This window comes from Equus caballus, chromosome 17 (assembly GCF_041296265.1).
Source record: "Equus caballus isolate H_3958 breed thoroughbred chromosome 17, TB-T2T, whole genome shotgun sequence".
Lineage (NCBI taxonomy): Eukaryota > Metazoa > Chordata > Mammalia > Perissodactyla > Equidae > Equus > Equus caballus.
Genome location: NC_091700.1, coordinates 31,368,003 through 31,393,852, shown reverse-complemented (window position 1 = coordinate 31,393,852; position 25,850 = coordinate 31,368,003). Strand labels below are relative to the sequence as shown.

Genomic DNA, 25,850 nt, shown 5'->3' with positions numbered 1-25,850 from the left:
TTTAATCCTAAGACAGTACTTAGTTTCATCATGTAATTGGAAATAATCATCAAAAATGTTATATACGACTTCTTATGTTACTTGTCCAAAGGCACACAAACTAGCAATATTAAAGTTTTAAATAAAGTGATCTTTTCTTTTAGGTTAAGTATTTCAATGTTACTCTAATATGCCAGTTAGACTCCTACATATTTGAGTTATTTGAGCTAAAATAGACACATGGCTAATAATACACAAAATCCAAAGTACCATTACTATATCAGTTTTCACCATCCATTACTCATATGAGTGCCTATTTCAACAACTGAGGTTAAAAACAATCACACATATCTATAAATATATACATTTATAAACTGTTAAAACAACACAATTTTATCTGTATAAAGGCTACTTCAATTTGTTACTTTACATAGGCCTGTTTAGGAGTAATCAGTAATATATTTCTTGCATAAAAAATGCAGTATCTTTTAATAAATCTAATTTAATAAATTTAGTAATTTTAATAAAATACTATTTTCAAATTTGTCAAGGGAATGATAAAAGCGAGGTACCAATATATTATAAAATGTAAGTTTTTAAGAGAAATAAAACTCTTCTAAAACTAAAAAAACACAAGTTCAAAATCTTTTCTTACAGGCACACATGACAGTAATTTCCACTTAAATGATAGGCTGACAGAATTTTAGGTTGAGAGGGACCTTCCTTTGGAAATTATCTTGATATGAAACATTTTACTTCATTTTACAGAAGAGGAAATCAAGTCTCAAAAGCAGGGACTGGCCATGAGCCAAATCTGTTTATCACCTGTTTTAGTAAAGTTTTAATAAAACACAGCGATGTTGATTCTTTACATATTGTCTATGGCTGTTTTCACACCACATGGCAGAATTGAATAGTTGCTTCAGAGGCTGTGCAGCCCACAAAGCCTAAAATATTTACTATCTGTACCTTTAAAAACATTTTTCTAACCCCTGTACAAAGGATTAAATGGATTTCCTAAAGTCCCAAAACTAAATTCTGGCACAGACTGGATTAAAAGCCAAACTGACACCCATGCATTTTGTATAACACTACATAATGAGAAATTCTAACTCTGATTTTCCAGAATCTAATGTGTACATAACTGTAAATTTTAATTCACGACTTCCTTAACAAAGACAAAATAATATTTAAAATATAGACATAGATTCTTGGGATTAAAAATTTAAAAAAGACATTGCAATTAAAAATACCACTAAATTTAAACACTTTAAATGTATTTATGATCCACTTGGAAACAAAACAATTTCTGCCTACTTTTTAAAAATCTTAAAAAGAATATTTCAGAGTCTATTTCATGAAATAGTCATATAAGAACCAGCAGCTATATTTTAGTTAAAAGAGTAATTGGCCCAGACTCAAGTTGTCAGATCTGCTATAAAACACATGTGGAGTCACCTTTGGGGTCTAAAATTCCTAATTTATAAACTTAGGGTTTCAATAAAATGATCTATAAAATACTCCAAGCTCTAACAGTGTGTGAACAGTGAGACAAAAAAAATAAAAATAGAAAAGAGAGAAAACTGAGATAAAGGAATCGGCCATAATGTAAGATGCCCACAAGATGGCACCAGATGAGTGTTTACAGCCATTTAACCCAGAGCTAAAACCCTGATGATAGAAACCCTCAGTTCCTTGTTACCTTGGAATGGGCTATTGAGAGGGTATCCACCCAGACTCTCCAGCCTCCCCATTCATATTTTATTGCATGATACAAAAGAATCCGGAAGATGTTGTAGACCATCTCGGTAATCTTCTGTTCCTCAGAATTTTTAGGATTAATATAGCCAAGAGAAAACATCCAATCCTGCCACACTGAACACTGCAATAAGCATCTAGTGGGGGAAAAAAACTCATTAAAAATAATTACATTATATTAGAATTTACTCTTTTGAAATTTAGATAAATAGTGAAAATACGATCTGAGCTAGGGAAAGCAAGGTGCACAGTCATTCTGCACATTCTATATTCTATACCTGGATGACTTTCCCTCATTTTTCTACCTGGAAAAATCCAAATTATCATTTAAAATCTTCTTTCCTGGGGCCAGCCCCGTGGCCGAGTGGTTAAGTTCGCAGGCTCCGCTGCAGGCAGCCCAGTGTTTCGTCGGTTCGAATCCTGGGCGCAGACATGGCACTGTTCATCAAGCCATGCTGAGACGGTGTCCCACATGCCACAACTAGAAGGACCCACAACTAAGAACATACAACTATGTATGGGGGGCTTTGGGGAGAAAAAGGAAAAAAATAAAATCTTTAAAAAAAAAAATCTTCTTTCCTAACTCTTGCAGTGAGATTTAGTTATTGTTTCTCTACTCTCTCATCACATGTAGCACTCACAATGCACTCAATACATTATAAATTAATCACAACTTTATTGTTATCATTCCCACTAAATTGTGCTAAGACAGTATATTAAGACAACCTGTGTGGCACAATGCTTTATGCAGACCAGAGGATCAATATTTGTTAAAGACTCAGGCGGCAACCTTGGCCTCAGACTGTACCCTATGTCCTAAATAACCAGCTTAAAAATGCATGACAATAATCAGTTATCAGACAAACTTGGGTAAAGCATGGATGAATATGAGTAAGTCCAACACAATTGCAATTAAAAGTACTGTTGGTGATAGGTAGGTACCACCAAAAGGAACAGTGTATTTTAAATAAGGGTTTGTGGATACATATATTCATATATATAATTAAAATATAATACACATATAATTAAATAAAAATATATAAAACTAAATAGAAGTATAATGAATACAAATTATATAAAAGACACATACAATGCCTTTTTTAATGATTAAAAGTATTTAGCAATATAGGAAAGATTTAAAATTTTTTCTTTAAAAGAGATTGAAAATAAAGGAGAGAAAACAAGACCATAGTTTTGCCATTGTATTCAAATCGCTTACCTTCTATTTTCACGGCTGTTACTGAAAAGTTTTATCATGTCAGATAAAAATAAACGACGAACTTCCATCAGTTCTGCACTTGGTGTAGAGTTTTTTAACAAAGTGGCTACCACCTTAAGAATCACTATATACAAACAAACAAACAGATATAGTAAAGATTTACTGCATCATATCTCCACTGAAAAAGTACTTAGTGATTTTCAACTAAATGTTACTAATACTATGGTCGATGAGTTATAAGTGCCATGAACTATCTAAACACCATAGTGACTGAGGTGGTCAGGAGAAGTTCTGATTTAGTCCCACTGGTTACCATGTTCCTCCCACATTACAACAAAGAATTGATGTTTGCTCACTTGGATTCTGAATTTTCACTGTAGAATCTGGCTCTGGATGTGGTTTGTGTACAACTTGAGTACATACTTGCTCCGTTAAGATCTGAAAGATGAAAAATGTGAATTTCATTTAGAAAATAAATCATAACTGCAAAATATAGATGTACAAAAAATCGGCAAAATAAGTCAATTCTGTTTAAATCAAAAGAAACATATCTTCTAAAGAGTCTTCTAGTGAATGCCACATACTTCTAAACTCTTTAACTCTGTAATCTTCAAATTTTTTTTTATTATGGATAAAGACAAAACCAGGACCAATATCTACAGAAGGAAAGATTAATTAGGAAATCCAAAAATTTATTCTGCTTGAAATACCTTTTCGGTATACATTCTTAATATACTTATGTTGTGAATTGTAAACAATTGACTCTTTAAGTCACCATTAACAAAAAATACTTAGAAAATAAGTAAATAAGAAAGTAATGTCTGAGCCTAGGTCCCAACTTCAAAATAAAGTGTGATAAGGAAAAAAACCTTTATAAAAAATGTAGCTCATTGTCATTTGCTAACGACTTTTTTAAAAACTCTTCTCAAATGACAAAAGTTGACCAAAAAAGGGAAAGAGAATTCTAAAACATTTACTAATTCTTTCACTAAAACACAATCTCTATGAGCACAGGATTCTTATACATCCTTTTCACTGTTACATTCCTAGCAATTAGCACAGTGCCTGACACTCTACCAGTACTCAGTATTTGTTAAATTTAAGAATGGATAACTGAATTATATACAAATAAAGGATATACGACTGTCCACTGTATTTTAGACTTTAGCCTCTGTTTATCTCTATTCTTTCATATACAAAAAATCCAATGAAACTATACTTAATAAAGACATTTTATATTAGTTATTTAATTTACTATTTAGCTTAACATGCTAAGTTCTGGATGAACCTTTTAAAATAGTTGAACCTAGAGTAAGGTACAAAAACTGTGAAGAAACTTATAAACATTAGTTGAATACCTAATTGTACAGAGCTATACTGCAAAAGTTGGGGATGGGGAAAGTAAATTAATCACGAGTCAGGGACGGTCCTTTCTGATTATGAAAAGACCATGACATCCAGCAGTGGCATTTTCTTACCTTTCTGCTCAGATTAAAAAAAAAAGAAGAAGAAGAAGAAAAAGAAAGGAAATTTACTTAGATATTTTAGGAATGTATATCACAAAGGTATTGACTTGAAATAAAAACTAACCCTCAAATTGATAAATAAAGGGCATTAGGACCCCTCTTGCCTTCACTCCCATACTTTTGTTAAAACTAAATGCTTTGTTGTTAAAACTAAACAATGACTCAGAATTTCCTGAACAGACAATGCACTCCAGACAATGAATGCACTACTAATCAGATGGAGCTGACACCATGGGATAAAAATTTCTGTGAAAACAATCGACCAAAGAACAACCAGTGGTTGGTACACACCTTTAAGGAGTTTTCACAACCATCTGCCCAAAAGGCCCTGGTGTGGACCTACAGCCCAGTGGACAAGATCCCTGGAACTCTGGTTACAAGTGAAGAGATTCAAAATAACTGCAGACAAGCTTGGAAAAGACTGGGCCATTCTTCCATGTTAGGAAATAGTCAAAACTTTCACTTCAAAAACAAGAAATCTCATTGCACAGGAAACAAAATTTATCTCAAAGAATCTCCAGTTTTATATTGCTGTGCTTTTTAAGTCCCTATTTGATCATCTAACAATGAGAGTAATAATTGCCTTACCTACCTAATAAGGCTTCTAGGAACATCAAGGCCCTATATGTGAAAGTGCTTTGAAATTATAACATATTCAAATACAAGAGTTTTTTAAATTACAAAAATATATTTAGAAACTTAATTCAACATGTATTTATTAAGAACCAGTTTTGTGCCCACACTCCACTACACATTGGGAATGAGAAACACAGTTGCTAGGTGGAACTAGATTTCTAGAATCAATTACGTAATACTCTGGAGACACGCATAAATCTATGCCCCCGTTAAGTAATAAAACATGGTAGACTGTCGCTAAGAACCTATTTGAGTTTCAAAAGGGAGGAGGAAAATAATGAGATATAAATGAGGCGAGATGAATGTAGATGTAAATATTTTAATGAAAAGATAGGACTCAAGATGGGACCTGGTTAGAGATATGCATATGAAATTTACCCCTGCAAATACTATGAAGGGTTCAGAGCCAGATATGGACAAAAACTCCAATGTGTATTTACCATATAGCACATCTTAATCTATACTAGCCACATTTTAAGTGTTCAATAGCCACATGTGACTAGTGGCTACAATACTAGACAGGACTGAGAAACAACAATGAATGACAAGCATGGATGTAACTTGATAAATATGCTATTTATAGACATAGATCTAAGAGCCAGCACTATACATTTAAATTTTATTTTATAAAAGGAAGTATCTCCTAACTCATGGGTCACAAAAAGACTATAGGCTTAAGCAGGAGCTATAGAAGCTTCCTCTCTGACCTACTCACTCCTCAGCCTCCTCATGTATAAATCATTTTTGGATTAGAAGGCTCAACTTTTGAGACAGGAGTAGTCCTAGCTCATTTCCTAAAATGGCAAACTATTGACCCCATTGTTACCTCTAACTCCCACTGTAGGTATTCGAGGGTCAGAGAATCTTTACATCTTTACAATTTGGATAAGCTATATCACTTTTTTGTAAGATAGCTTTATCTGTGAAAAGAATGTTTGATTACAATGATATTTAACATACTGTCCACCTCTGAGATTGTATAATTTTGAGAAAAGGATTTTATTATGAGGTAGTCAAAAGTTTTAAAGTTAACTACTACCTTGTAAAAAATTTGTGCTCAGAAATTGTCATAGCCTTACAGAAAAAGATAAAGTAACTAAAATATACACATTTTTAAAAAATCAGTTCATTATTTCTATAAGAAGCTGAGCTCTTCAGATGACAAGATCCCACATCTGGTTGCTTCTGTCTACACTAAGTGTTTTAACAGAATTATAGGAGTCGTATGTAAAGAGACATAGCGAACCCAAACCGATAAAGTGAAGTTAATATCACAATATTTAATAAAGTAATTAATCAGATAGTGTTGATGAGATCTACAAGTATACTAAACAGAAAAATCTATTTGCTTTGTCCTTCGAAGACATTCTAAAATCTAACAAGTAATTCTTAAGTGTATCAGAGAGTGCTACAAATCATTAAGAAAAGAGAATATAATTATCCATAATTTAGAGATGGAATAACAAAATGAAAATAAAGCAAATGAAATATAAGATTTAAATTTTGCAAATTTTCAATTCTCAAAAAATATTTGTATAAAAAATATCTTTGAGTAATTTTCAAAGAGGAGTCCATTAAAGCCAACTCACTTCTTAGTATATGACCTACAAGAACAAATTCACCTCAGAAAATTAAACATGGGGATATTTTTTAATTAATAACTTTTTAGTTTTCAGAATAATTAAGATAGATTTTTAACAGCCTCATAACTTGCACAACGTTGTGTGACATATCATTCTAGAAAGTCTAACTTACTTTGTCCTTTAATATTTATTCTATTATAGGCATCTTATCAGATTTAGAATTTTAATGATCACACTGACATAATCTTACCCTAATTGGACTTCCAAACACTGAGAAAAACACATATTCTAAAATACCATTACCAACACCATAGGTTTGACACAGTTCTTTATTATTTTTGTACTTGATTTTATGTCTTCCTACATTTGTAGTGATATTTATTTTGATATGTTGCCCGGGGTTAAGGTAATTTCCCCAACCAAAAAAGAAAAGGAAGATAAAGGGAGCCTTCAACTGTAGATTATCAACCAAACAATTCACACTAGGGGTGAAGGCAACTGATGTTCACAAGGTGAATCAAACTCAAGCTGAAGATTCTGAGGATGAGTTTTCATTTTTTAGTTAAATTTCACTTACTATACTGAGAACTTAAGTTCAAACCTATCATATGAGTTTTAATTGTTCAACCAGATATCACCCTCCAAAATGATGTAATCTTTAAACTTTGGTGATTCAGGATTAGTCATCCACCATCCTGTCAGTCTGATAATACAATCTGGTTTGTTAGTAGTATTAAAGCTTATGTTGAAGATCCATTCTACTTTTTTGTAGGATCAACAGTACTAATCAATCATATCATAACCATCATTCTCTTTGGACTTTTTGTACACTTATGATGAATTTTCTTTTCAGAGTATCATAATCAACTGAGTCCTTTATTCCAATTAACCATGATTATTATTCTACTTTAAAAGTATATATTACTGCCAAATTGGTCAGACAGAAGCCCTGTAAGTTAGTTCCCTCACCATTTCAGAACCTTTGCAATATCCAACATCCAATATCAGATGATCCAAATTTATCCTCACTCTCTCTATCTAAGACACGGAATCAGATACCAATATCTGGATACTAAGAGAGTGCCTATGAATGGAGATGATAGGTAAAAATGCTGGTGCACCATTTTTCAGGAAGACTAATAGAAATAGATATGTGTGTATACATCCACAGGACATCTTTATTTTAAGGTCAGGAGAACACAATGATTTTTCAAACTCAATGTATTACACTGGTATGCTATACTTTTAATATAAGCTTTCTCTAACTACAAACACTTTCTACACTATTGACACTAACAAATCAACCAGAGGGCCAGAAATTCATTTAAACAAGAAAATGATGAAAAAACATACACAGGCATCATCAACCAGAATAATTAGTAGGTAAGAAAACCAAGATACAAAGTTAATCAATATTAGACACTAGCATTCAGAACCCTAATCTGATATTATAGCAAGGTTTTGACTCATAGGAGAACTTTAATGCCATCAATGGAAGGTAGATACTGACATTTTTTGCCTTATGCACATACTATAGAACCTGCCTATTTTGTGACCATTTATTAGTGGTATGACATGGAGCAAACTATTTAACCTGTGAGTCTCACTTTGTTTCAAAAAGCAATAAAAACACCAATTTCAGAGAGATGTTATTAAGGATCTCAGATAATGTATGTAGAGTACCTACCAAGGTAACTGCTATAGGAAGTACCCATAAAAGGGAGCTTAATCTTAGGAGGGAAATACAATATTAGAATCAAGATGCTCTGCATAGGGGAGGTCTTTCTATTAGTGCTTTTTCAGTTCTGTAGGCAAAATATTGAAGCAATACTAAAAAACTATTACAATTTAAAAAAGCAGAGCTCTGGAGGATAGAGTTTACAAATCATATAATTTGAGGAATGACTGACACAAAGTTGGAATATTAAGCTTAGAAACTAAAAAAAACAGAGCATCCAAATGAGTTTTCTTCATTTATCTAAAGGGGAACCACTCTTAATTTACTGATAATATAGAACAAAAAAAAAAAGATGAAAGGTTACAGCTAAAAGTAATGTTACAGACTGGAGGTTGAAAATTTATGCCCTGTAAGCCAAATCCAGCCTACCATCTGATTGTGTAAATACAGTTTTATTGGGCAGCCACATCCATTTGGTTCATATTGCTTATGGCTGCTTCTGAGTTACAACTGCAGAGTTGAGTAGTAGCATCAGATACTACATAGCATGCTGCTATAGACTGAATGTTTGTGTTCCCTCAAAAATTCATATGTTGATACCCCAATGTGATGGTATTGAGAGATGGGGCCTTTTGAAAGTGATTAGGGCTGCTGAGCCTGCATGAGTGGGACTAGTACCCTTATAAAAGAGACCCCAGAGAGCTCCCTTGCCCTTTCTGTCATGCGAGAACAGAGAAAAGATGTTTTATGAATTGCAAAGCAAGTTCTCACCAGGTACTAAATCTGCCAGTGCCTTGATCTTCGACTTCCCAGCCTCTAGAAATGTGAGATACAAATTTCTCTTTATGAGCCACTCAGTCTATGGTATTCTATTATACCATCCTGAATGGACTAAGATACCCACAGAGCCCAAAATATTTATTATCCAGCCCTTTACAAGAAAAGGTAGCCTTTCCAACTAAGATGAACATCTTGTAATAAACATATTACAAAGGTGATGTCAGCATCATGGCAGAGTGAGTGCTTCCCTTAGACTCTGCCCTCTAAGATATAACAAAAAGGACATTCATATACAAACAGAGGATATTTACACAACACAAAAGATATCTGAGAGACCCACACAGCCATACCTCTGAAGGTGGAGGTGCTAGACCCCCTAGAGGAAGTGGAAGGAAATAAAGGAAGCTCCTCTCCCTCACCCAATGGCAGCAACCCAGGGCGTGGGACTGCATGACTCTGAGAAGAGAGTGGGGTGGGGCAGCTCCATGGGAACAGCTTCACTCACCAAGTTCCCTCATAGCCAATGGGAAAGCCCCACACAGAGGTGACTAAGCTATTGCAGGGGTGTCTTCATCAAGCCAGCACCCCAGGAGAGCAGACAGCAAGGGCAGAGTGAGAAGGCCACCAGTATCACACAAGCGAAAGAAAGTGCCCCTCCCCAGGCCCAGCACTCAAGCTCAGCTGGTCGGCCAGAGTGCCAGCACATATGACAGAAAAGCAGCAGATGTGAGCAAGCCAGCTGGGGACACAGCAGACTCAGAATACACAGCTTTGACCTCCACCCAGTGGTGGCAGGTGGAATTTGCAACTAGGTAGTATCACTACTGAGCAGCACAAATCCATGCCATCAAACAATATAACAAAATATATTAATACTCCTGACCAGAAGGAAAATGGCAGGCACCCAGAAATCAATCCTGAAGGCACAGGAATTTATAATCCAATGACAGAGAATTAAAATAGCTATAATAAAAAAACTTAAGTTTACAAGAAAATACAGATAGAAAATTCAATGAAATCAAGAATTTCTTCACAGAAGAAATTGAAACTAGAAAGAAAAATGAATCAGAAATGTTAAGAGATGAAGAACACAATGGATGACATAAAGAAAAATCTGGACTCCATGAATAACAGAGCTGATATTATGGAGGAGAGAATAAGCAGTCTAGAGGATAGAAATATAGAAATGCTTCAGATGGAAGAGGAGAGAGAACTAAGACTAAAAAGAAATGAAGACATTCTCTAAGAAAGATGCAATTCAATTAGGAAATGAAATATAAGGATTATAGGTATTCCAGGGAGAAGAAAAGGAGAATGAAACAGAAAGCTTGCTGAAAGAAATAATAGCTGAGACTTTTCCGAACCTGGGGAAGGAGCTGGAAATACAAGTGAAGTAAGCTAATAAAACTCCTAACTATATCAATGTAAAAAGACCTTCTCCATGGCATATGGTAGTAAATCTGACAAAAGCTAGTGACAAAGAAAAATATTAAGGGCAGCAAGGCAGAAGAAAATAACTTACAGGGGAACCCCTATCAGGCTTTAGGCAGATTTCTCAGCAGAAACCTACAGGCTAGGAGAAAGTGGAATGATACATTCAAAATTCTGAAAGACAAAAAGATTCAGCCAAGAATATTGTATCCAGTGAAAATATCCTTCAGATATGATGAAGAAATAAAAACTTTACCAGATAAACAAAAGCTAAAGGAGTTCATTGCCAAAAGAACCCCCCTACAAGGAATGACCAAGAAGGCCCTAATATCTGAAAAAAAAAGAAAGAAAGAGGTTAAAAATACTTGAGCAGGGAAAAAGGTAGAGAAAATCAGAAAATTGCAACTCTCTATCAGAACAGGTTAGCAAACACTTACTTATAACATTAAAGGTAAAAGCAAGGAAAACATCAAAAATAAATGTAATCTTGTTATTTTAACCACAAACTCACAACACAAGATAGAATAAATTGTGACAATAATATCTTAGAAGAGGAAGAGGAAACGGATGGAATTGGCTTAGTGTAAGGAAATAAGAGGCTATCAGAAAATGGACTATTTCATTTACAAGACTTTTTATACAAACCTCATGGTAACCATTAAACAAATAACTAAAACAGAGACACAAATGACAAATAAAGAGAAAACTAAGAAAACCATCATACAGAACTATCAAACTGAACTGGTAGTCCAAAATACATGAGATAAGAAAAAGGGAAATGCAGAAGAACTGGAAAATGAGCGATAAAATGGCAGCACAAGCACTCATATGTCAATGATCACTCTAAATGTAAATGGACTGAATTCTCCAATCAAAAGACACAGAGTGGTGGGATGGATTAAAAAACAGGGCCCAACAATATGCTGCCTCCAGGAAACAAACGTCAGCTCTAAAGACAAACACAGGCTCAGAGTGAAGGCATGGAAGACGACACTCCAAGCTAATGGCAAACAAAAGAAAGCAGGTGTTGCCATACTTTTATAAGAAAAGAGAGACTTCAAGACAAAACAGGTTAATGAGAGACAAATAGAGGCAATATATAATAATAAAAGGGACACTGCACCAAGAAGACGTGACACTTACAAATATATATGCACCCAACACAGCAGCACCAAATTACAGGAAGCAACTACTGATAAACCTAAAAGGAGATATTAACAACAACCCAATAATTGTAGGAGACCTTAATACCCTACTTACATCAATGGATGGATCACCCAGATAGAAAGTCAACAAGAAAATATTGTATTTAAATGAAAAACTAGACCAGATGGACTTAATAAAAGAACATATCTAACACTCCATCAAAAAACAGCAGAATACACATTCTTCTCAAGTGCACAGGAACATTCTCAAGGATAGACCATATGTTGGGAAACAAGGCAAGACTCAATAAATTTAAGAAGGTTGAAGTCATATCAAGCACCTTTTCCAATTATAATGCTATGAACTGGAAATCCACTATAAGAAAAAAGCAGGGAAAGTGACAAATATGTGGAAACTAAACAACATGCTATGGAAAAACCAATGGATCATAAAAGAAACTAAAAGAGAAACAAAAAAAATATCTGGAGACAAATGAGAATGAAAATACACCATTCCAACTCATATGGGATGCAGCAAAACTGGTCCTAAGAGACAAATTCATAGCAACACAGGCCCATCTTAACAAACAGGAAAAATCTCAAATGAGCAATCTTAAACTACACCTAATAGGATTAGAAAAAGAGGAACAAACAAAGCCCAAAATCAGCAGAAGTAGAGAAATAAAAATTATAGCAGAAATTAATGACATTGAAACAAAAAAAAAAGTAGAAAGGATCAATGAAACAAAGAGCTGGTTCTTTGAGAAGATAGACAAAATTGACAAAACTTTAGTCAGACTCACTAAGAAAAAAATAGAGAGGACTCAAATAAATAAAATTAGAAATGAAAGATGAGAAATTACAATGGATACCAAGGAAATACAAAGGATTATAAGAGAATACTATGAAAAACTATACGCCAGCAAACTGGACAATCTAGAAGAAATGGATAAATTCTTAGACTCGCACAACTTGCCAAAACTGAACAAGAAGAAATAGAGAATCTGATTAGACCAATCACAATTACAAAAATTGAAATGGTAATCAAAAACCTCCCCAAAAATAAAAGTCCAGGACCAGACAGATTCTCTGGAGAATTCTACCAAACATTCAAAGATTTAACACCTCTCCTTCTCAAACTATTCCAAAACATTGAGGAAGATGGAACACTTCCTAACACATTTTATGAGGCCAACATCACCCTGATACCAAAGCTAGACAAGGAGAACACAAAGAAGGAAAATTACAGGCCAATATCACTGACGAACACAGATGCAAAAATCCTCAACAAAATATTGGCAAACTGAATACAGCAATACATTAAAAAGATCACACACCATAATCAAGTCAGATTGATACCAGGGACAGAGGGATGGTTCAACATCTGAAAATCAATCAATGTGATACACCACATTAACAAAATGAGAAATAAAAACCACATGATCATCTTAATAGATGCAAAGAAAGCATCTGACAAGATCCAACATCCATTTCTGATAAAAATTCTCAATAAAGTCAGTATAGAAGGAAAGTGCCTCCATATCCAAAAGGCCATATACGACAAACCCACAGCCAACATCATACTCAATGGGGAAAAACTGAAAGCCATACCTCTGAGAACAGGAACAAGACAAGTGTGCCCACTCTCACCACTCTTATTCAACATAGTACTGGAGGTTTTGGTCAGAGCAATTAGGTAAGAAAAAGAAATAAAAGGAGTCCAAATAGGCAATGAAGAGGTGAAACTCTTGCTCTTTGCAGACAACATGATTTTATATATAGAAAGCCCTAAAGAATCCATCAGAAAACTATTAGAAATAACCAACAACTACAGCAAGGATGCAGGGTACAAAATCAACTAACAAAAATCAGCTGCATTTCTATACTCTAATAATGAACTGACAGAAAAAGAGAATTCAAGAATATAATGCCACTTACAATCACAACAAAAAGAATAAAATATCTAGAAATAAATTTAATGCAGGTAAAAGACTTATACAATGAAAACTATAAGACATTATTGAAAGAAATCAAAGATGACATAAAGATATGGGGAGATAATCCATGCACATGGATCGGAAGAATAAATATAGTTAAAATGTCCATACTACCTAAAGCAATCTACAGATTCAATGCAATCCCAATCAGAATTCCAATGACACTCTTCATGGAAATAGAACAAAGAATCCTAAAATTCATATGGGGCAACAAAAGACCCCAAATAGCTAAAGCAATCCTGAGAAGAAAGAAGAAAGCTGGAGGCATCATAATCCCTGACTTCAAAAGATACTACAAAGCTATAGTAATCAAAACAGCATGGTACTTTTTACAAGAACAGACACACAGAATTGAAAGCCCAGAAATAAAACCACACATCTATGGACAGCTAATCTTCAACAAAGGAGCTAAGAACATACAATGGAGTAAAGAAAGTCTCCTCAATAACTGGTGTTGGGAAAACTGGACAGCCAAATACAAAAGAATGAAAGTAGACATCTTTTGCCACACACAAAAATAAATTCAGAATGGATCAAAGATTTGAAGCTAAAACCTGAAACAATAAAACTCCTGGAAGAAAATATAGGCAGTACACTCTTAGAAGGATCTTTTCGAATACCATGTCTACTTGGACAAGGGAAACAAAATAAAAAATAAACAAGTGGGACTTAATCACTCTAAAGAGCTTCTGCAAGGCAAAGTAAACCAGGAACAAAACGAAAAGACAACCCACCAATTGGGAGAAAATATTTGCAAATCATGTATCTGACAAGGGGTTAATCTCCAAAATATATAAAGAACTCACACAACTGAACAACAAAAAAACAACCAGATCAAAAAATGGGCTGAGGATATGAACAGACATGTTTCCAAAGAAGATATACAGATGGCTAATAGATACAAGAGATGTTCAACAATGCTAATCATTAGGCAAATGCAAATCTAAATTACACTGAGATATTACCTTACACCTATTAAAATGGCTATAACCACAAGACAAAAAATAACAAATGTTGGAGAGGATGTGGAGAAAAGGAAACCCTCATACACTGCTGGTGGGAATGCAAACTGGTCTAGCCACTATGGAAAACAGTATGGAGATTTCTCAAAAAATTAGAAACACCATATGACCTAGCTATCCCACTACTGGGTATTTATCCAAAGAAGTTGAAATCAACAATTCAAATTGTCTTATGCACTCCAAGTTCATTGCAGCGTTATTGATTACAGCCAAGAAGTGAAAGCAACCCAAGTGCCCATCAACTAATGATTAGACAGAGAAAATGTGGTGTATACAATGGAACACTACTCAGCCAACAAAAAAGACAAAATCATTCCATTCCCAACAATATGGATAGACCATGAGGTACTATGTTAAGTGAAATAAGCCAGATGCAGAAAGACAAACACTATATGATTTCACACATGTGGAAGATAAACTAACCCATGGACATAGAATTTAGTGTTTACCAGAGGAGAAGGTGGTTGGAGGGTGGGCACATGGGGTTAAGGGGCACATTGATATGGTGACTGACTAAAATAATAATGTACAACTAAAATTTCACAGTGTTACAAACTATTATGACCTTAATAAAAAAATTACAAAAATAATAAAAAAAGGATATTGCTAAGTGGAAAAAGCAGGACACAAAACTATGCGTAGGATGATATTTTATAAGAGGTATGTGTGTGTGTGTGTGTGTGTGTGTGAGTGTGTGAGTTGAGAAAATATTTTATATATACTTTTAACAAGTATTAATGAAGACACTACATGTAAGTTTTATTTTGGTGCTTTACTATATTTCCCAAATCTATAATGAATACACGTTACTTCTGATATCAGATTTAAATGCAATTTTTAGTAAAAGCAACAGAGAGAAGGTAAATTTCTCTGTGCTATAATAGAGAATTTTAATTTTGTAAGGAAGTTTTTACACAAAAGTAAACAGTAAATATTTTGGGACTTATGGGTCATATGGTCTCTCTTAAAACTACTCCACTCTGTTGCTGTAGTATGAAGTCACTCATAGACTATACTTAAATTAATAAGTATGGCTATGTTCCAGTAAAACTTTATTTACAATCACTGAAATTTGAATTTCATAAAATTTCGTATGCCACAAAATATTCTTTTTTTTCCTCCATCATTTAAAAATATAAAAACTATCCTCTGCTTGCAGGGCATGCAAAAACTAGAAATGAGCTATATCTGGCCTGTGGTTTGATGAAAGAAACATTGTATTAGAGGAGTTTCAATTTGTCGCATATTGATTTAAAATTATATAAAACAATTCCATTCAGAATATCAGTATCTGCTCTCCTCAATGTCTCACACTTCATTTTTTACTTTTTGTGAAGAAATCTGCCGTGAAGAGATATTCTGTTTTATATTTTCTAGCCGCCGTTTTTCTGAGTTAGGAATATTATTATGAGTGTTTAATCTAGTAATGCCAATATATATTATTTTAGCACAACTATTGTGTCCCCTTGTATAACAGACACAATATTCTGCCATCTAAATCTATAAGTAAATAATCCACACTTGACTGTAATGTTAAAGTGTGAGATCTGAAATCCACTTTTCTCTTCTTGTTTTGACAAGATGAATATGCACTGGTATTAAAAAACTTTTAGGCTTGGCAATATGCGTGGTATGTGAAACACCGTTGAGTTATTTCATCGCTGTGGTCTGCAGTGCACTGAACAGCAGCGCAAAGTGATGAGAGCACAACATTCTCTGTTGCAACTACTTGACTGCCGCTATAATGTAAAAGCAGCCATAAGCAATACATAAAGCAATGAGTGTGGCTGTGTTCCAACAAAACCATTTATGGGCACTGAAATTTGAATTTCACAAATTTTTATGTGTCATACATTACTTTCTTTTCACTATTTTCAACCATTTGAAATATAAAAACTATCCTTAGCTCACGGCTGTACAAAAACAAGGGTTGGTAGTTTGCTAATCCTTGCACTAGAGAAAAGTAGTAGGACCACTGAAGATCAGTTGTAGGAAAGTAGAATTAAGGTTAATATAAGGGAACAGTACTAAAATTTTGCTGGTATTTAAAAATAAAAACACCTATTTTGGGTGGTAGTGTACACATTTCATAGAAAATACTGATTCTAACCTGTATGGTCATCTGTTAGAAATGATGAGACAGGGATTTCTGAATTGAAATGATGAGATCTAAAGCTTCTACAGATATCATTTTTACAAATAATTCTTACCTACCTTTTATCCCAATATCAACTCTAGACTAATGTTGGTAGTTGCTACATATTAAAGACAGAGAGAGAGAGAGAGAGAAGAAGTGGGAGGGGGAGATATTATATACATGTATATATAATACATAATGGGTGTGGTTTATTTATTTGAGAAAAACTCTGTGCAAAACAAATCAGCCAAGCCATACTCAAAGAAAAGCCCCTGAACATAAAAAGATTGGCAAATAAATGTACATGGATACGTTTTAAAATAGAATTTTTAAAATGTATGTGTTCTTTTTTTTCTTAATGATTACTGGCTTTTTAGATTAACTGACCAATTACTTCTCAATCACATAGAAGGTTTCCACTGCAAACATTTAAAACTGTCATCACACATTTTTTTATTTTTACCTCATAAAGTGTGTTGTATGTGGTAACAGTCACAGTGTTTGTATGCAACATCAGCCTTTCTCCAAGAAGAGTGAAAAGACTATGGGTATGCATAATTTCAACTTTTCTCCTGGAGGAAAAGGAGGAAAAAAAGCAAAATACTATGAAACACATCGGATTTTCTAATCACATGACTTTGGGATAAGAAAGTATAATCTATAAGAATATACGGTATTACATAAGTAATTATTTTTATTAACTTCCATCTACAAAAAGAAAAGACAATTTATAGCACAATTGTCTTCTAAATTACCAAGACTACTATTTAAACACTTCTCAAATAAAATATCTGTGCAGACTAAAATGTGAAATATACAAATTATAAAACATTATATGTTGACAGCTATTATTTTCAAATTTCCTCTAACTATTTCAGTCAGTGTTACTAGGTTAAGGTTATTGGTTTCTCCTATCACAGAGACTACAGAATTTTTAAATCTTTTCTGTCCAAATTCAAAGTCTATAAAATAGGCTAAGAAAAACTTCACTATCAAGAATTTAAAATTATGGTTAAAAATGAGTACTCTAGTTGATATTGGGATTACACAGCAAAATAATTCAACAGAAATAAAGGGGACTCATTATTGCTTGTATTTGTGGCTCATTTAACTGTTGGCTCATTTAAAATGTCCCCCCAACAAACCCATAATTAGGATAGAAGACTATTAAAAGCCTCCTGGAACACTTAGCTCTAGTTCAGGGAATTACTACATGCCTCTCATTCACGTCACTTTCTTAGCATTCAACGTCTGGATCTTCTTGACTCCCAACTCACAGTATTTCATTTCTTACCTTGATTTTCTATTGTTTGGACTGGATTTTCTATTCATTTTCCCTGTTTAGATTTGGCAACTATGACATAAACTGACTAGGTAATCACCAAACTCACGTTCCTTTCTTCCTGAGACCACAGCTATACTGTAATTCCAGCCTATCTAACAGCTAGATGTGGCCATTTAACTGAGTTCTAGCCAACGGAATGTGAGCAGAAAAGTTGTGCACCATTTTCAGGTCTGGCCCACACAAGATGCACTCATGCACACCTTCCATGCTCTTTTCCCAAAGCAGCAACACAGGAGCCCAACCATGAAGACAAGGAGGCACAAGTTAGAAGAAGTAGCCTGGGTCTCTAAATCACACTGTGCAGGGTATTGCCTGCTAAGGAACACCCACTGGACTTTAAGTGAGTAAGAAAGAGACTACTAGCTTGGTAAGCGACTAAAATTTCATTGTTTGTCTATTGTAGCAGGTATTGTTACCTTAATTAATACAGAAATCAAATAATCAACCATTTATCTGGGTACCACTCACCTGGAAATCCTCTCTTCTAACATCAGCCTCCAAGCTCCACACTGCACAACAAAAGATACAGGACAGCTGTTTCCCCTCACCCAATCCTCCTCAGTCCAGAGAGGGAAACAGCAAAATTACCTAAACTCAAGAGGAAGCTAAGGCATTTCTTTTGTGGCTGTGTTTGCCACATCTTAAAAAAAATTGGAAAAGGTCAAATGATTGTCAAAAAAAAAACCAAAAAAAAAACAGGACTAATGGATATTATGGCATTCTGGAAGGGAAGGCTTTAGTCTCTTCTAACTCAAACCACACCCAAGGAAGAGAAGCCTGCAGCTTTCATTTGCTTCCAATCAGGAAAAAACAAATGCCAATACATATCCCTTGATCTCTCTCTCTGATACAGTGAGCTGGTAAAAGTTATCTATATTAGGCTATCTGGAATCAGTAATCTCTTAATTGTGCAACTACAATTTCAGCTACTAAAGAAAGGCATGCCCTTCTGATTATCTCCTCCAATGTAAATGTTTATAGAGCAGCTTAATTCTAGGTTTTTGGGGGAGCTTGAAGAATACCGTGCATACACTAGGGAAGAGATGGGTCAGCTCCCTCCAGCAGTTTGCTTTAAAACAATGCTTACCAATAAATTTCACCACACAGCAGTCAAGAGATAGCCAAAAATGCCATCTATCGTCTCAGGCAGAGCGGGTGTGCTGACCTTGTACATCACATAATTTTGTTTCCCACAGGAGCTCTAATGGAAGACCTGCTCTGTGTATTCCGTTCAGTCACAGGGCATATACTGGGGAAACTAACATCTTGAACCTGCTTAACTTTAAGACCTAAATAGATTTCAAGCTTTAGTGACTATTTGATTTTACCTTTCGAATTTTACAGGATTTCTGCCCACTTGGATTAAGAGTGCAATCTACTTTTTTAAAAGAGTAACCTTTTAATCTCATACAAATTACACATTTATTAGTTTACTAAACATTCCATTGAAAATACACTCCAATTTCCTTCTTCACAAAACAAACAAGTCTTTTTTTGGGGATAGTCAAACAAATGCTTCTTGTAACGAATTCAGAGAATATGTTGAAACAAGAAAAGAAAAAAGAAAACCCATAATTCCATAACCCAGAGATAATCACATCAGGTTATGCTCTTCCAAATTAATTACAATGCACATAAATATGTATGATAGACATAGCTGATATTAATATAGCAGAAATAATTCTCTATAAGGTAATTTGTAGCTTGTTTCCTGCAAGTCAACAATATATTGTGTCTTGAATTTTCATTGTCAATAAATATAATTGATGATAAGAATGCAGCATAATTTATTCAGTCACTACTGCTGGCCATTTACGTTATTTCCAATTTTTTTATAATAAAAAAAAACTTTGTCCTTTTAGATAAATCTTTGGGTATATCCCCAATTATTTCCTTAGAAAAAATTCTTGTAAGTGAAATTATGGGGTTAAAAGCTTTTATATTTAATTTTATTTTATGAGATTTTACAGTTTATGAGCTCCAAAAATATGTACTCTCATACTTCCACCATCAAGGTATAAACGCATTTTATCAGCAGCTTCACCAGTCCTATGTATTATAATAACGATAAAAGTCAATTTGATATGCAAAAGTTAGATCTTATTTTAATTTTCAAAAGTGCTGATAAAAATTCCTAAGTCTTTTAACCATTTATATTTACTTCCGAAAACTGCCTGATACCATACTCTGATCATTTTTTCTCTGTGTGGTCATCTTCTTCCTACTGATTATAAAAACTCTAATAATATTAAGAAAATTATCCTTGTATCAAGTGATTGACAAATATTTTCCATTTTTTGAATTTTGGGGTTTTTTGAGAGAAGATTTTAATTTTCTTGAATGAAATCTATCAATCTTTAACCTTGTCATTTCTTTACTTGGGGTTAATGTGGGAAAGACCATCTCCATCTAGTGATCAGTTATTATTCCTTATTCTGTCTCCTATAACAGTTTAATAATTTTTATTTTAACTCATTTTTCATAATAATTATTTAATTGGTTTTGTTAAATGATACCCAACATACAATTGCAAGCAGGGCAGGGAAATACAAAGTAGAAAGTTTTAAAATTCTAGCACTCAGAAGTAACATAATAAATAATAATAAACATTAAAAATCTCTTCAAGGAGAAGAAGAGGAGAGAAAGGGGAAGGGAAGGGAGAGAAAATGAGGAAGGAAGGATTGGAGAAATTCATACAAAAGGGATTATACTAAATGTTAATTTAAATAAAAAGTATCATATATAATTTACTCTTATTTAATAGAAAGGAAAAAACTGGATATGAAACAAAAACAACAACAACAAATCTTGTGAGATTCAGGTGACTTTCTTCACCCCAAGAGATATTATTCTTTTTGAAAAAGTCTCTGTAAAGTTCAAAAAAGAAATTATGAATAAAAGAGTGAAGTGATATATATTTTAAACAAACATTTCAGTTTTGGAAAGTATCAATTCATTCCTTTACATTAAAGACAGATCACTAACACTCTCATACTTCATGTCACTTCCCAACTTTTGTGATCTACATTGCTTATTTTAAGATCATCAACGTTTAAAACACTTAGATTATGTTCTTCTTAACACTGTTGTTATATATTAATTACTAAGCCCTGGTCTATTTTAAATGAATTCAGTTCCTTGACTTTGTCTTCACCATTTCTGCTTTCTTTCTTTCGACTTTTCTCTCAACTGGATGGACGTCATTCAAGAGGGTCAAGAAGTCTGTCTTCTGAATTTAGACTTGATGTCTATATGCTTAACCTGGAGGGTAGAACATTCTTGGGTCACATCTTCTCTTAGAACTTCCAGACATTGCTTTAGACATTGCTTTATTTCTTTTCACATTAAATTTAACTGTGAAGAAGTCTGAGGCCAGCCAAATGTTGAACCAGTTGAAGGTAGCTTTCTTTTTTGCCTAGATTATTTTAGAAATTCTTTTTTACCACTAAACTTAAATTTATATAATGTATGTCTCAGTGTTGATCATCCTGTGTCAAATTTGCCTAGAATATCGTGTGCTTTTTCTAAACAGAGACTAGTTCTTTCCTTACTTTATGGAAGTACTTTCTGTTTCATTTGTTTGGTTCTCCCCTCGAGAGACAGTAGTTTTCTTTAGGTAAGACACTTTGTCCTCTGTATCTCATTTCCTCTATATTAATTACATTTCCTAAAATTATTACATAATTTGGATCATCAATTTGTTTCCTTAACTCTTCAAGTTCCTTTTCATTTCATTTTGTTATTACCTTGTCTTGAGAGCTTACTGAATGTATACTCTTGCAATTTATTCTCAAAATATTATAGAAACTTTCTTTTCCTTAATATATGTTTTCTTCTGGACTAAATTCTTCTTCTATCCTTTGCTCATTTCTTTTCTCTCTCCTTTTGCAGTATCACATTAGCATGATTTCTGCCATTGTTTTTCATCTCGCTTATGTTTGTGTATTTTGTTATATTTATTCTCATAAAATTTTGCTACCTGCTCATCTCTCTTTACCCACATTGAGAATTGTCTGATTTGTTGTCTGAGATACAATTTCAGGGCTGAGCATTTCATGTTCTATCCATTTTTTTCTGAGGCCCAAAGGCTTTAATTTGGACAGAAAGAGGACAGCTGAGGCTGTGTGCACACTTTATTAGATTACCTGTACTGTTCTATCTTCTGAGACAATTTTTTTTTTTTTTTGAGGAAGATTAGCTCTGAGCTAGCAACTGCTGCCAGTCCTCCTCTTTTTTGCTGAGTAAGATTGGCACTGACCTAACATCTGTGACCATATTCCTCTATGTTATATGTGGGACGCCTGCCACAGCATGGCTTGATAAGTGATAGATAGGTCTGCACCCAAGATCTGGTGAACCCTGGGCCACCAAAGTGGAGCACGCAAACTTAAACACTATGCCATCAGGCCGACCCTGGCAATTTTTTAAAATATTCTTTACAACAGTTCAGTCTACTTAAGGGAATATATCTCATTCTCATAGAGAAATGGTCTCAGGCTTTGGATTGATCCCCCAATTTGATATAGAAAAACCTGGAACTTTCACTTCCATCAAAGAATTCTGGCCTTAGCTCTTTATTCTCCATCCTCTCCAAGAAACTATTTCCACCCACTCAAAGTCAGAAGAAGAAAATGGGGATACTTAACAAGTTCCTGTCATTCCCATGGGGGAGAAAGCTAGGGATTCTATTGATTATGCATGCATAGGAATACGGTAAGGATCTATATGAAGTCACTCCAGAATCTTCTGGTTGTTTCTTTAGCTGTCAATATTTTGAATGTATTGCTTTATGAGATGCTTTCTTTATTTGGCTGCATCTGACTTTTTCTTGTTGTGGAGGGAAAGGTCCGTATTTTACTATTTACTATTTATTTCATTAGGTTTGGATAAGGGAAATTCTTTTATCTCTCTTTATCAACTTGACCTGGAAATGCACAATTGCAAATGTTTATTCTCTCTGATATTTGTGTTTTGTTTTGTTTTGTGGGTTGGAAGGAGAAGAGGGAGAAGGAAGACATGGTTTGGGGTAAGACATCTCTCCCTCCAATTCAGAAATTAAAAACAATTTTCCAATGCCAATTACTGAATAATTCACATTTTAATAATGTTCCTAATATCTAAACATACATGCATTATTAGCATGTGTTCCTAGGGTTTCTAGTCACCTCTTTTTTTAGCTCATTCCTTGGTGTAAAGTCTAGTAAACTTATCACAATACACACTCACTATTCTTATTTTTTAATCTTTCATTGACATTTTTACTCATTTGTTCATATGAGTTGGCTTTATGACAGGTTTTGAAACTTTTAAAATAAACCCTGGAATTTTTACCAAAATTCCATTATGTTTATTAATTGATTTATTATAATTCTACAGTTATATAATTGAGTCTTTCCACTAAGGTACATGGAATAGCTCTTGATTTACTGCAGTTATTAAAAACTTTTCAGGGCTGGCCCTGTGGACTAGTGGTTAAATTCGGCACACTCCACTTTGGCAGCCCAGGTTCGCTTCCCAGGCACAGACCTACACCACTCGTCAGTGGCCAGGTTGTGGTGGTGATCCATACACAGAATAGAGGAAGACTGGCACAGATGTTGGCTCAGGGCAAATCTTCCTCAAGCACAAAGAGGAAGATGGCAACAGATGTTACCTCAGGGGGACTCTTCCTCAGCAAAAAAATAATAAAATAAAAAATTTCATGGTTTTCAGGAAATATAATTATATTTACATTTTCAATTTCCTTTCTAATAAACTGAAAGAAAGAACATTTTAGGCTACTATTCTATATATTATTTTATAGTTAAGAATCATTAGTTATTCAATTAGTGGACACTACTATACTTTTCAATCTCCGTCAGTCTATCAGGAGAATTGTAAGATTATTTGAAGTTTTTAATCTACATTTCTTCATCCTTTTACTTTGAGGCTAAAAATGAATAAGCTATAACTCAGTAATACATACACCTATCAGTGTTTACAGGGAAACTATCAAAACACAGCGATGAAGGAAGGTACTATAGGATGGTTCTGTTGAAATATCAGATAACGATTACTAGTGAAGCAAAACAGGAAACATTCTGTGTTCCTATACTTTTACCTTGTTTCCTAATGTCTTGCTATTACTTTCCCACCTCTTACTTGATGTAGTATGAATATGTATGGAGACCTCAAAAAATAAGTATTTAAAATTATTTGGAGCAAAATGATGTTATTACCAAGAAGTAGAAGTTAACCTCTTGTATAGTGCCATAAAGTAAGATATTTTCTTATAACAATCTAGCCTATAATTCTAAAAGACTTCATTCCAAATCTCTCCATCTTATCTTAATGAGGTTTGAAAAAGTTTTATCCATTTTACTGGCTCCTTCAAGAAAATCACCTGTGAAATCCTTTCAACAGTTTTTGTTTTATTTTCTACTTTCTTGAGGCTACTCTTCATCTTTACTAATTTGTACTTCATAGCTTACTTTGTTGTCCTTTAATTAATATTGTAATATGAGTACACATTCCTCTAATTTTAATCTTTATTTTTCAACAATGTAAGTATTTACTTCTGAGTAAGCTTTTGCTATGATGCATGCATAGATAATTTCTGATTTTCCTTTTAATTTCTTCTTTCACTGAGGGATATTTATTAAAAATGCTTAATTTCTAAGTTCTTGAGATTTTTTTGCTCAGCTTTTTTTGAGTTCTAATTTTATTACGTTATGATCAGAAAATTGTGGCCAGTAAAATCTCTACTTTGTCTACATTGTTTATTTTATGGCGAAGGACATGAATTTTTTGTTTGTTTGTTTTCAGTAAATGCCTTGTAGTCATAAAGTATATTCTCGAAGGATGTAAGACTGAACATATATCTATTGAGTCAAATTTTATGAATTTATATTCAATTCCCCTATATCTTTATATATTTATTCAATTGGCCCCATTTTGAAGGAGAAATTTTGTCTACACCATTACTGTATTTTATCAAGTTATTACTGCAGCTCTAACGGGTTTTGTGCTTTACATATTTGACTGCAATATTTGATACTTTTAGGTATATGACCAAAACCTCTTCTACTTAAATTGTGCCTTTCATCAATTCATAATGTCTTTATATATTCTGTTTTGAACTTTTTTGTTTGTTTTGCTTGAGGAAGATTTGCCCTGAGCTAACTGTACCAATCTTCCTCTATTTCGTATGTGGGATGCAGCCCTGTGATGAGACTGATGAGCAGTGTGTAGGTCTGCGCCCGGGATCCGAACCTGCAAACCCTGGGCCGCCAAAGCGGAGCATGCAAACTTAACCACTATGCCACTGGGTTGGCCCCTGTTTTGAACTTTTAACTTCAAGTTCAACTAATTCTGTTTTGTGCTTTCAGAGCCCATCTGATTTGTAATAATGGCAACAAAGTTCTGCTTTCTTTTTCTTTGTTATCCCTTTCCTTATCCATTTATTTTTTTAAAACCTGATTTTTTTAAAAAGAGAGGAAATCATTTACCTGTCCATGATCCCATTCTTTTCACTATATTTTGGGGTAAACAATTTCATGTTTCTTATTACCACATTATGTCTTTATACTTTTACTAGGCATGTATCTATTCCTAAACTATTTTAATTTTGTTTTT

The 25,850-nt window shown here is 33.9% G+C and overlaps 1 protein-coding gene across 13 annotated transcripts in view; it reads right to left on the bottom strand.

The window, feature by feature from the left end:
- NBEA (neurobeachin) overlaps positions 1–25,850 on the bottom strand; it is a 671,317-nt gene that overhangs the window by 465,301 nt on the left and 180,166 nt on the right. For all 13 annotated transcript variants that reach the window (XM_070240236.1, XM_070240226.1, XM_070240227.1 and 10 more), the window contains exons 18-21: positions 17,355–17,463; positions 3,313–3,394; positions 2,957–3,080; positions 1,682–1,874 (exon numbers count right to left, since the gene is read on the bottom strand). In XM_070240236.1, coding sequence (XP_070096337.1) covers positions 1,682–1,874; positions 2,957–3,080; positions 3,313–3,394; positions 17,355–17,463 — 508 coding nt within the window. The remainder of the gene's footprint in view (positions 1–1,681; positions 1,875–2,956; positions 3,081–3,312; positions 3,395–17,354; positions 17,464–25,850) is intronic.